This window comes from Lingula anatina, chromosome 2 (assembly GCF_051362555.1).
Source record: "Lingula anatina isolate TDL-2025a chromosome 2, LinAna3.0, whole genome shotgun sequence".
NCBI lineage: Eukaryota > Metazoa > Brachiopoda > Lingulata > Lingulida > Lingulidae > Lingula > Lingula anatina.
In genome coordinates this window covers 13949511-13962207 of record NC_141768.1, presented here as the reverse complement: position 1 = coordinate 13962207, position 12697 = coordinate 13949511, and the positions used below count along the sequence as shown (strand labels likewise).

Sequence of the window (12697 nt, the reverse complement as noted above, 5' to 3'; positions counted from 1 at the left end):
TGTATTTTCATCGTTATTCAAATTGTATTTGAAACGTTTGACTGCCTTTTTTATCACAATGCGATCTTATATATTTATTTCTTAATTAATTTCAGTAATAATCGTTGATTCCTAGCATTTTTCATCATTTTTATGAGACTACTGCTAGACTAGATTTTCTTGATCATGACAGCAGGGCAGTAATACTGTATTCATTCCTTACACATTCACAGATCCTGAAGAGCGAGGACTTTTGGTCCTGGGCTGAACAAACTCTAGTCCCGGCCATATATGGTATACCTTTCTACGACGGTCAGGATTACACTTGGCAGAACGGATTCCTAGCGGACCAGCAGACGTACCGTGTAGGCGCTCCGAGATTACGTCTTCTGAAAACTAAGCCAAGTAAGTACAATATTTTATTTTCCCCCTCTATCCTGCGTTATACATTTTTCTAATTCAGCCCAGCACCCTATTTTCGATTAAAGTTACATCGTACCGTATTTTTCCAGCAATACACAGTTGAATATGTAAGTCAAATGTTGATTGGTGTTTGTGATATCATTACATTTAGATACGAAAATAATGTTGATGTATTATAATATGGGAGCTTTCTATTAATCGCACCCTTTCGTTTGCCGAAACAGTATTTCCATATAACAGACCACCGTTCGGTGTCACTTTTAAGTGGAATACTGTATATCATCATTTAGCTGCTGGGAGTGCATATACTTTTTCACAATCCAATATTTTCGGATTCGTTTATAGAAATGTGTATGCCGCCTATCTACAAGTACGTCCGCGAGTGTCGTCCCGATTACAGTATGTTTGGAGAAGACGAAGAGAGCTATGGCATTGGATGGCAAGTTATTAATACGTCAGGTAAATTGTAATATTTAATTGTATTTGCTATCAAGAAAGAAAAATATTTTGATGAGTATTGGGCCCAACAGTGACCCTTTAAGAAGAGCAACATTATTACCGGACGCCAGCAGGAATGATTGAAAGGTTAACCTCACATCAAGTTAACACTAAGTAATATTTCAAAAAATTTCACATTAACTTTGGATATCCAACCAACGAATACCATTGTTTTGAAAGAGCATTCCTATCAACTGTAGTCATTATTTTAAATCTGCAGACCCCAACTCCCAGCCGGATGCACACTGGACTTACCGTACAAGTTCCGAAACCGACGGCTACCCAATAATTGGTCGTATATCCACCTATGGGGGCGGAGGTTACGTGGCTGAGCTAGGAACGGATAGTGCAACCGCTCTGTCTGTGATACAAGAACTCAAGGATAATCTGTGGATAGACCGGTACACCCGCGGCGTGATTGTGGAATTTGTGATGTGGAATCCTAACATTAACTTGTTTGCCATATCGTACTCCGTCGTTGAGTTTCCTCAGTCTGGAGGTAAGTGGCATTAATGATACGTTTTGGCACTTAAGTAAATCTGAAGTCATGGAGTACATGAATATATTTTATTAAACATACTGCATTAAGCATTTTTTAAGTAAAATAAAACATAAAATCATTTTATCGATTGAACTTGTTAGTTTTAATGTTGTTTTAGTCTAAATGAGAAAATAAACGTATTACATTTAGGCAGGACTAGGTTTGGGTGTGACTGATCAACTTATAAATCGCCCTAAACTTCCCTCACAGGTATCTAATGTTCACAGTGATATTAAAAGTGGACCTTTGCCACGGAGAACCTAAATTTACCATTCTCCATTGGTCGATACAATTTATCATTTTTAGTGGATGAGAAAAAATGACGAAAAGCAAAGATTGGTTTGGAATGAAAATGATTTAAAAAATTGAGCTGGCGGAGACTAAAAACTGAGTTCTTTAACCTTCCTTACACTCAGGTGCCTGGCCGTCTTACAAGGTGAACGTGATGCGGCTGGACCGCTACGTGGGAACCTATATGTTCATGGTCTTGGGTGCGGAGATCTTGGTCGCTGCATTTATTATTTTCTTTTTGGTCAAGATGATAAGAGATATAAGGAGAGAGGGATTCAAAATTTATATCAAGGTTAGTAGCGGGGTTTAATTCTGTGTGGATTTTTCTTATTTTATATGTGTACTTATAGAGAAAGGTTTTACTATAGCTGGAACGCATCGTGTTGTAAATGGCAGTAGGTTGAAAAAGTGGGTGTGTATTAGCTCATCTACATGTAGGAAACAAAATAATTTAAGTTTAAGAAAAAGCAAAACATGTATTTTATAAAAGTGCTTGAGGTTGTCATATGGTCAACATCATATACATGAAGAATTACCCCGAAAATACATTAATTTGACGATTTTTGCCTTTTGCAGGAGTTCTGGAACGCCGTTGAATTCTTCATTCTCATTGTGTCAATTGGAGCAATTGTGATGTACTTTTACCGTCTACTTATTTCCAAAATGGTTTCCTCAGAATTCAGTGAGGACCCCCATCAATTTGTCAATTTTCAATACGCTGCCTATTGGGATGAGGTGAGGAAGAATTTTGCCCCACCCCCATTTTCTATTATAAAATATCTTTGTGATATATTTTGTCATATAGCCTCAGTCATCTTTTGCGATTCTAAATGCTATTGCGATATTAAGATTTCACCTAACAGACAGACAGCCGTGCGTTATGAAAAAAAAGTAATTTTATTCCATTTTCTTATTTTAAGTACAGTCTTATTATTCTATTATGAATCCATTTCTTAAATGCCCATTTAAAACACTAAATACTTGACTATTTTTCAGTGTTACACAATCCTCATGGGTATCATGGTTTTTGTCTACACCGTCAAGTTTTTGAAGTTAATGAGATTTAACCGTCGAATGTCTGTGATTGGCAGAACCCTAAAAGAGGCAGGCAAACCCATGTTTGTGTACCTTATGGCCTTCTTCATCATTTTCCTTGCTTACGGCCAATTTGCTTACATCCTGTTTGGAAGAGTACTACTCAACTACAGCACATTTATTACAACGTTGGAGACTCTGTTTTCCATGATGTTGAGTAAGTATTTGTGTTCTTTTATATTTGTCTTTTGTCGCGTATACGTTATGGTTTGTTGTTGTCTTTTTTTTTCTTTCAAGATTACCTCTTTTTAGACGAGCAGGTATTTTATGTAACGTTTGAAGAATGGACATTTTTTGCATAAAGACTTGAATCATCTTACTCTCAAATCAACGTGAGATTGGTTAACTCAATCAACCTTTTAACTCTTGCAGACAAGTTTGATTTCTACGAAATCGACGCAGTGAGTCCCTTCTTTGCGCGAATCATGTTTATCACCTTCATGGTTCTCGTGTCGTTCATCGTCGTAAACTTGTTCCTAACCTTGATCATGGATGCCTTTGCCTACGTCAGCTACATGACCTCCAAGGAGAAAAATGAGCTTGAAGTTGTGGAATACATGGTGAACGCGGTCAAAGGAATGTTTGGCATTAGCACAGGGAAGAAACCGGAGCCTTATGTGCCCAGCAAGTTCCAATATCAAGGTGTGTAATGCACTTGTTCTGTACTTTATATATGTATCGCTGGTTGTTGTGATTCAGAGCAATGCGATAGATGTCTATGTAAATTGTGTTAGTTTAACTTGGTTGTGCCAATTGTTGGAATCCTGTAAGCGCGGCAACGGTCTTTTCTCTTTATTCCCCTCTTGTTGAAATTTATTTTATTTCGCCATATGTCTACATTTAAATTCTGGTTATTTCCTCCCTCTCAACAATCTACACATTTGAAGTCATAAAGAATTCGAAGTGTGTACATACTTGTATTCAACTTCAAAACACAGATCACCTTCGTGTATTCTTGCGCAGAAATGCCCCTTGGGTACGAAAATGCCAAAAGAAAAGCAATAGATGGAAATTATGCCTAGAGTCTACAGTCTACTTTTATTTCTCTGTTGTTGAATCAAGACTTCATTTGTTTTCCAGACGGCGGAGAAGGCACGGTTGAGGATCTAGATCAAAAGATAGAAAGCATGATCGGAAAGCTGGAAAATTATTTGGACATCCAGGCCACAGACAAGAGGGTTATGAAAGAGATGGAAGCGATGAAACCTGCCAAACGGAAAATTCTTATGGCTTAAACCTACGTCTGTGAAATGATATTTACCTGAAATGCCTTGAACCATGTAGATTATATTGGACTCTCTGAAGAAATGTGTGTGATTTTAACTTATTAAAATTTTTAAGTGGAAACTGTTCTATAAACTCAAGGTTAAATGTGTTAAAATTTATAGTTGTGTCATACTCAAATTTAAAAACATCCATTGCTATGATACGAGGCCACACAGGCCACTCCTTTCTTGAACCTCATTTAAGCGATCTCATTAATCAATATCTCAGAGACTTTGATATTGGAATCAATTAAGTGTTTGATTAATTATTCAAAAATAATCTATTTTTCTCATCGATTGATGTAGTGAAATACAATGCATACCGATATGCGACAAACAATTAATTATCAAAAAGCCGTTGGAGGAGGTTACCAAATACTAATCATACAAAAAAAACTCTTGTCTTATCGATTTTATGAAACTTCTATGTGACAAATGCTGCTCAGTTATTGGTAATTGCGTGTGAAGTTGACATTTGGTTTATTTGAATTTTCTCTAAATCGAAATGCTACCTTCAAATACAATAGATTTAAGTTTATAGAGCATGCTTTTACATATTCTTGAAACTTTTCGCTTTGATCCATTATCCAGTGACAGTCTTTGTCAAAAAACATACTATGGCCTCAGGGTTTATTAAAGGTTATGTGACAGGTATTCTAAATTACTTTGCAATTTTTTTAAATCTAAAAACATTAATGACGAAGGAATTACACTGCATTGGTGGATTATTTCCTGAAAAAACCAAGTATAAGGATGAAGGGGGAGAGAGGGCGCGACAATAGATACGAAAAGAGAGGTTGGCTTATATTGTGCGCAATTACAATAAGTCAAGTACGGATGTTAGCCATCATTAAAGGGACAATCATCTCTCCTTATTTTTATAATTGTCTTTCTTCGTTTATGAACACTGTTGAACTGGTTGATATTTTGATCGCTTCTGGACATAGCTTGCACTGTCAGTTGTCTTCTTTTCATCATGTGAGTTTTAACATTAACCGGCACCTAACTTCTTAAGTGTGAAATCTATCATGCAATAAAGTGTTTCGCAAAGCAATCATGTTTTAGTCATCTTTTCAAGACTGTGTGTATCTGTGTGTGACCGAGTTCATGCGGGTTTGCACGCGCGCTTGTATGTGTATGCGTACGTGTGTATGCGTGAATGCGTGCGTGCTTCTGAGAAAAATAAGGGCAGCAAAAAAAGGAAGAGATAGCTAGAGAGAAAAAGACGGCGATGCTTTGTTCAAACATGTTCAAATCAATGACCGATTCCACAGAATATAGTAATGAAGTTATTTTAGTAATGGGCGGATGTTCTGGGTTATAAACACACCGATGCAAGTTCGAATGTGATTCAACTTAGCTTTATGTGGAAAGCTTAAGATGCGCTTTGCCATTTGAAAAATCAATCCTTTAATTTTGAGCATCTATATACATCGTACAAGAAGTACAATTATTAAAAAAAGGTCTTGAGGGTCAGCCTTGACAACCGATGGCAGAGTTCTCCTCAGAGAAGGTTTTATTTTTTTATCACTATCAGATGTGTTGTCCATTTGTTCCATCGAAGATGTCTTCCTGGAAATTATAAAGAAAAAGGGCCTATATATATACATTTAAGGAAACAATTCACACTTTAAATAAATTTCAAATTTATCATTAAGGGTTCTTGCTAGTAGAGAATTTATTGCGGGCAACTCCCCTTAGCTGGTAATGAGTATGTATTCCAACACACGTATTAAACATGTTTAGTCTCCCAGAAGATGAGACACGCAAAAAGACAATTGTAGTGATTTTATACTGAAACTTGTTCAAAAAATAAAAATAATCGATCACTGCTATGCCAGGTCAGTGAAAGACAAAGAAAGTGATCAGCATTCACATGCATTGTTCAAAAATAATAAGACCATTAAACGTGAAGTATTACTAATGATTATCAATAATAAATGGCATTTTCTTATCATACGGAAGCAAAAAAAAAAAAAATAATAATAATAACGCTAACTCGGCAGATAATGCTTTCTTTTTTACCCACGTCAATATTTTGCATCGACTACTTTTCACTTCCCTGGCGTCCACGCTAATAATTTTTATCATTTTGATTGAAATTGCGGATAACTGACATTGATTACCTTTCCTTACGCAACTGGAAATCAATTGTTGTCATTTCACTTCGACAAAACATGTTTTGGTTGATCGATTTAGACGTTTAACCAATAATAGGAACGCTGCGTGTGAGGATATTTTTTTCATAGCGGCTTTGGATGAGAGCCCATTTACAGCCTACGAAATACATTTGACATGATATGTCCATGGACATGAACAAAAACCTGAAGTGATTATATCTAACCAATCAGAAAAAAATAGCTATTCGTTTTAGACTTTAAACAAAAAGAGTTTGTTCCTGTTTGTACATAAAAATTACATGAGCTCCACTTCATAAACAGACGAATAATCAATAAAATTGATTAAACTTTCACTGCCCTGGCGAGGTGAGGTAAAAAGTGAAACGGTATCCAGAAATATTGATTTTTGTTTTATTCCATAGAATTATTTTGTATTGACGACGTTACGGTGCAATCCTTCGTACAAAGAGGTGGAAACTCAAAAATCAATATAATTTTTTGCCCTAATGCAAATGAACGGCATCGCCCTTTTTAGATTTTCTACCTTCAGTTGGCTAACCTTGGCGAATACAGACTCCCAGTTGACAACTTCGTCGACGCCACACCGCCGGCAGAATGGGAAGGCCAGAGGGAGCGTGGATTTTTGGGTTCCTTCTAATAGTGGTAAGTGCTTATTTATCAAAAAAGAAAAAAGAAAACAAAAAAATTCGAACATGTCTTATGTAGAGAATTTAGAGCAAGAAAATTCATTATCGGTCTTGAACCGCATAGCGTTTCATATTGGGGTAGGTGAACCCAAACTTCATTTCCACGAAAATTCTGCTATCCAGTGTTCTTTTTTTATCTTATACAAGTATAATACTTCAGGACTATAAAATTTCAATTTTAGAATACAACTACGTTTACTTTAAGTTGTTTTTATTATCTATTTACACTCAATTCAAAAAGAAAGAGGCGTGATCTTTTTCTCACCGCTAAACAGCCAATACGTTACACGACCCTAGGACCCATTAAAATAACTGCTAGTTTGATGGGTTCAAGCATGAACCAATGCAAGTAACGAAGAGTCGTGAAACAAATTTGTCAAAGCAAAACGTTTTTCTCCTAGAAAATTAAATTATTTTTGGTTCCTACAAGTAAAAAATCTTTTTATTACCTTTTATTACTTATATTCCTTTTTTATTTTGCCTCTGTCATCAACCGAACAAATATGAATTAAAAATGTTTAATAAGTAGTTAGATATTCCGACAGGTTATCGGTCTTACGTTTACTTGGCTAATTAAGACTTCATTATGATTTCTGTCACGATAAATAGTTCAACTGCATCTACTTGGTATGTCGCCAGTTACTTAATATCGACAAAGTAATACCTCACAAAGATTTCAATATTTATCAAACAAAGATTAATTGAATAACTTAAATAGATAGGTTTAAAGATAAGCAAATATGTTGATTATTACCAAAAACAAATGTCCTGGTATTTTTAGTCAAAATTGATTAATTTGTTATTTTGATTCAGTTAAAAGTCATGTGTTGTCTAAGGAAAGAGCGATGCTGCAACGTTATGATATAATTTTTCTTGGTTTGTTTTGAAATATGGCATCATACACTGTAAGGTTGCTGGTTTAGCTCAAACGCAAACAGACGAGACGGCGTACGTAAAAAGTGACTAAAAAATTAAAAATCCCTCCATAGAAATAAAAAAATGAAGTGCCTCTTTGTTCTATAAATACAAAGAATATGTTTTTGGCACATTCTTTTTTTTTATCATTTTTATTTTCACTTGTATTCAATTTATTTCATTTATCTTAATTCGTCTGTCTATTTATTCATTTTTCTTGATTGTTACATTTCATTTACCCTTTTTAGTTTGAATGTCTTTCATTTTACTTCGTTTTTCTTATCTATTCATTACTATGATTATAAACGACAATTTTGTTATGCGGTGCATGTCCACTGAGAAATCCTTGTTTTCACTTCTGTTGTAAATTCAATTTTTCGAATGCATCTATGTCCTCCGTTTGCACCTTGTAGTCCTTATTCATGCCTTCGCATGGAGTTGAATGTTCTTATTTCCAAGATTTGGACTTGACCGCTGTTTATTCCTGTTTACCGATTTAAGCCTAGGGTTCATTTGCCACGGGTGCCGTACGATGAAAACGCACATGATTTTCTGTGCGATTTTTTTTTTTTTTTTTTTTTGACATGTAAGTGTTTCAGCGTGCTACAGAAAGCTGTAAAATTTCGAACGATTCCTTGCGGCCACCAACTGCCCCCGCTCGAAAAAGGACAAACGGGCACTTTACAAAATATATCGGATACTAGCGCTCGGCAAACGTAACTTAAGCCTCGGTCACAACCGGCCGTACGGGCTCTTACGGCCTGTTTGCGTCCAAATTTTTCGCAGAATCTCACGTGCCGCGCAAGTTCTTCTTGCGAAATTTGGAATTTGCAGACAGTCCGTAAGCACGTACGGAGGATGTTGGACATGTCCAAATGATTCTACGAATAATCTGCGAACAGCGAGGCCGCAAACTTAACTTGCTCCACTCGCAAGGAGTTCGCGAGAAGTATGCAAGTGAGTCGTGCGAGGTCCAAGACGCACGTCGTAAACAATGAAAGAGCAAGTGTCCTTTGCGTGTTGAGTACGACGCACGCCCTCACAGCTAACGAACAAAGTCGAAAGGACGGCGGAAGTGCGTCGCCCCCGCACCAACAGTATAAAAAGGCGTTCTCACCATGCACGCTCGTGTCTCGACAAATAACGTCGCTTGTGCCTCGTGTACAACGTTTCAAAAATATCGAAAATTACGAAAAACTCGTGCGTCCGGTTGTGACCGAGACTTAAGGCTTCACACGGGCATTCGCTATTTTATGGCACGTAAAAGGCGGCTCCGTTGGGGCGGGGCGACACAGTGGGTCACATGCTTACCCCTCAGTTTCGGAGGTACTCCTTTCTCCAATTTTTTTTTTTTTTTTTTTTTTTTTTTTTGCATCGCTGTGCTTTATTTACATCAATAAAATGGCGAAGAGAGGCAAAATATTCGCATCATTCCCTCTCCCTCCCCCCGTATTAAAATTCTAGGCCCGCTAGTGTACAGACGGACTTACGTCGTCAGTCGGGACACCCTGCATCAAAACTCAAACCAAGTATATTTACATCATAGCCTAGCAGTAAACATGACATAATGGATCTATGTTTGATGTGTGGTGTTTTCTTCCACTTGTAAAATGTGTTGCGTTGTGTGTCCCAGGCAATCCTCGTGGGAATATCGATGATCAACGGTTGCTTTGTTGTTAAAGTAGATGTTCTTATTTCGCACGGTTTTTGTCACTGTTTCTCTTGAGATATCTCATAATATAAGCGATAAAAGAACCATTCATCCGGCAAACTGATGAAAATTCAAAAGTTCACTTCGCACTGTGAGGGCTTTGTTTTCCTTTTTAAAATATAAAAAATAATACAATAGCGTAAACAGTCGGCCAGACCGTGTTGCCGGCTGACAATTATACTCATGGAAGGGAAGGGAAGGAAAGATTTGTTTAAAACATTTTTATGATTTGACACAAAGCCTTCTGTTGTTTGGCGAAGAAAAATACACAGCCTGGATCCGTGACAATACTATTCTACCTACATGTAAACATACACACACTGGACAATACAAGTGTCACCCCCTGAATCAGAGTAATCAAAGTTATAATGCCTGGTCTACTTATAATGTGACTAATGAGTATAAAACCGCAGTACCATGGAATTGTATTGTTGGTCTTTTTGTGAAATTGATGTAAATAAAATGATACCAGGAGCATATCATTCCACAGTCATTTGTCTCCCCCAAAGTATTGGTTCAGTAGGGGTGACACTTCTATTGTCCAGTGTGTGTGTGTATGTAAACAAAAATCCAGCTTGCCCTATACTATCTTTTTCATATAACACTGTATTGTTATCAGATTTATCCACAACTCTACATCTGATTCAATGATGAAAGGATTTAAACACAAACCAAATCTCCTCAAACTCACAAATTTCAATAACAAATAACCTTCAGGTTAAAGTTTGGCAAGAAATGCTGATACAAGAATGGTGGATATATTTCGGTCTCATCTAATGCAATTTGGGTCTTGATTCTCCCACCCAACACATTCACCCCGCCACGGCGACATTTTATGTTGTAACTTGTATACAGTTTCATATCGCACTCTATATTTTCAGGTACTGTGGGATGCCGCCAGTTCAACAAGTAAGTGATTTCAAAATATTTTACAATCTTTCCAGGAGTGATTAAACGGAATTGGTTTAATAACTAAGGATCTAAACAAGTCTTGATAACAGGCGTTTGTTTTCCTTTCGCCTGTTTTAAAAAGCTTACGGTCACGTTCTTGTCAAAAAGCGGTTTGGATTCGATAAAAAAAAAAGGAACGGGAAAAATATAGGATAAAGGAAACATTCTTATTTTTTTCACTTACTTTTCTTAAATCAATTCAAACAGCTATTTGACAAGAATGCACATACAATTAAGAGGACGTGTTACATGAATTTTTCTGTCAATAGGAGCATACAGTCAGTCTCTCTCTCTCTCTCTCTCTCTCTCTCTCTCTCGCTGCCAGGTACATATTTTTATGAATGATTCCAGCTTTGCTTGGTTGCTACCCCCGAGATGTCAAATCAAGCGAATTTAAGGTTGTCATAGGACACTCGCCCTCCAAAAACGCAATGACGACGAAACTTTGCCAAGTGCAATGTGAAGAAGCTGGATTTCTGTAAGTATAGGCCTCCTTATGTTCTGGTTAACGGTAAATGTCTACACAAAAAAAGTGCAAGAAGATAAACAGCATTTCTAAACCTGTGAGGTATTTCTATCATAAGTACCTCCAAAAACTTGAAAAACTTTTTAAAAAAGCAACAGACAAATGGCATTTGATATATAAATCCGTTTTCACTGAGACATATAATACCGAATTACAAACGCTGCATTTTCAGAATTATCCATGCGCGCAAGTTATACCAAAACAAATAAATAAAAGAAAAAAATAAATAATTGACAAAAATCAAAAATAAAAACAAAAATAAAAAAAAGAAACTATGGATATTCAGCTGAGATTTCGAGTGGATGAATTGGGAGGAGGGTAACTTCCTCTGTCTCAGCCGATAGCCTAGAAGGGGAAGCCGCGTACCATCGTAAGAAGGTTTTCTCAAACCGACTGGAAAAAAAAAGCTCGTGAAAATCGTAAGCAGCACACTCGAAAAAGCTTTCTTTCTCCAAACACGACTGCGCCTCGAAAAGCGAAAATCATTCGTTAATTCTACCGCACACGAGTTTTCTACGCCTATTTTATACAGTGGCAGCTTTAGGGGGGTGTTGGGGAGGTCCTGATCCCCCCTCCTTCGATTTCTGAAAAAAAAAATCACACCTATGGTCCCCTTTTGAAATTAGAATTTTGCCTAGCTGAATCATAGTTCTAATCAGTATCAAATGGCACCGTTCACCCTCTAAAATACCAATAATTTTCGGGGCCCACTGACCCCACGCCAAGAAGGGGGGGGGGGCAGAGTCGGCTTCGCATCCGCGGCCTGTCATTCGTTAAAACCTGTCCCTGGATCTGCCCCTGTTATATCTGTCCTAGCACAGCCTACTTGAGTCCGAATAATTTAACAGCCTCGGGCATACTGTGCTAAAAACCAGTAGGCCTACATATCAGAATCGTCAATAGGAGTGCTAACGCATGGATTTTCGTGTTACTCCACTCCCTCACTACCACCCACCGCGGCCCTTCCATAAAAACCAATCCGCCCCGTCGAATGCATTGGTTGAAGATTTGGTAGGCCTACTTTTGCTCTCAATATCTCATGTTATCTGTTCATATGTTGAATGTGTTTGCAATATCAGAGCCGTTCATTTGTAGAAATGCAAAAAAGGCAACTTTGCAACCCTTGTCATCCTACCTAACCCCCTGCCACCCAGGGTCCGTCTTTTTGAAGGTGCAATTTGATTGGTCAAACCGGGGGCGTCTCGATAAACCAAGGCATTTTACCGCCATATATCAATAGCTGCTAGAAGCTTAGTCTGCTTGATAACTCATATAATATTATACTTTGACACTTGATCTTTAGCTATGCAGGACTATGGAACGGCAAGATGTGCTCCTGTTCCAACAGCTATGGCGGATCAGGACCAGCAGTTTCAGCGTCGTGTGATGTGCCCTGCGTCGGAGACAGCAGCGAAATGTGCGGAGGGTCGGTCGGAACACCGACGTACTTGTCCGTGTACAACAGTTCCGTATCTGTTAAGCTTGTTACTATCGCTAACTTGCCTGGTAAGTATTTTTTTCTTGTGTTTTATACTGGTTATACATTCGTTATTGATATTTTGGAACCCGCCTATATCTCCATCCCCAGAAATGCACTGCATGACGTCACGCCTAACCCACTGCGCATGCGTGCATTTTTAATGAGTTGCTAGATTGCCATAGGAAAATGAATGGG

The 12697-nt window shown here is 37.6% G+C and overlaps 2 protein-coding genes across 4 annotated transcripts in view; both read left to right on the top strand.

Moving 5' to 3' along the window:
- Positions 1–5146, top strand: part of LOC106155657 (polycystin-1) — a 50215-nt gene extending 45069 nt beyond the window's left edge. For 2 of the 3 annotated variants that reach the window (XM_087003833.1, XM_087003834.1), the window contains 8 exons: positions 213–384; positions 748–861; positions 1121–1399; positions 1858–2024; positions 2309–2467; positions 2729–2984; positions 3200–3469; positions 3908–5146. In XM_087003833.1, the coding sequence (XP_086859959.1) occupies positions 213–384; positions 748–861; positions 1121–1399; positions 1858–2024; positions 2309–2467; positions 2729–2984; positions 3200–3469; positions 3908–4062 (1572 nt within the window). In that variant the 3' untranslated portion in view covers positions 4063–5146. Of the gene's footprint in view, positions 1–212; positions 385–747; positions 862–1120; positions 1400–1857; positions 2025–2308; positions 2468–2728; positions 2985–3199; positions 3470–3907 lie in introns of those variants that run through there. The other variant, XM_087003835.1, reaches the window with a different exon arrangement.
- Positions 5147–6752: 1606 nt separating this feature from the next.
- Positions 6753–12697, top strand: part of LOC106155635 (uncharacterized) — a 42311-nt gene continuing 36366 nt past the window's right edge. Inside the window, exons 1-4 of the mRNA XM_013530551.2 lie at positions 6753–6875; positions 10427–10454; positions 10848–10974; positions 12326–12528. Of these exons, the coding sequence (XP_013386005.2) occupies positions 6828–6875; positions 10427–10454; positions 10848–10974; positions 12326–12528 (406 nt within the window). The 5' untranslated portion in view covers positions 6753–6827. The remainder of the gene's footprint in view (positions 6876–10426; positions 10455–10847; positions 10975–12325; positions 12529–12697) is intronic.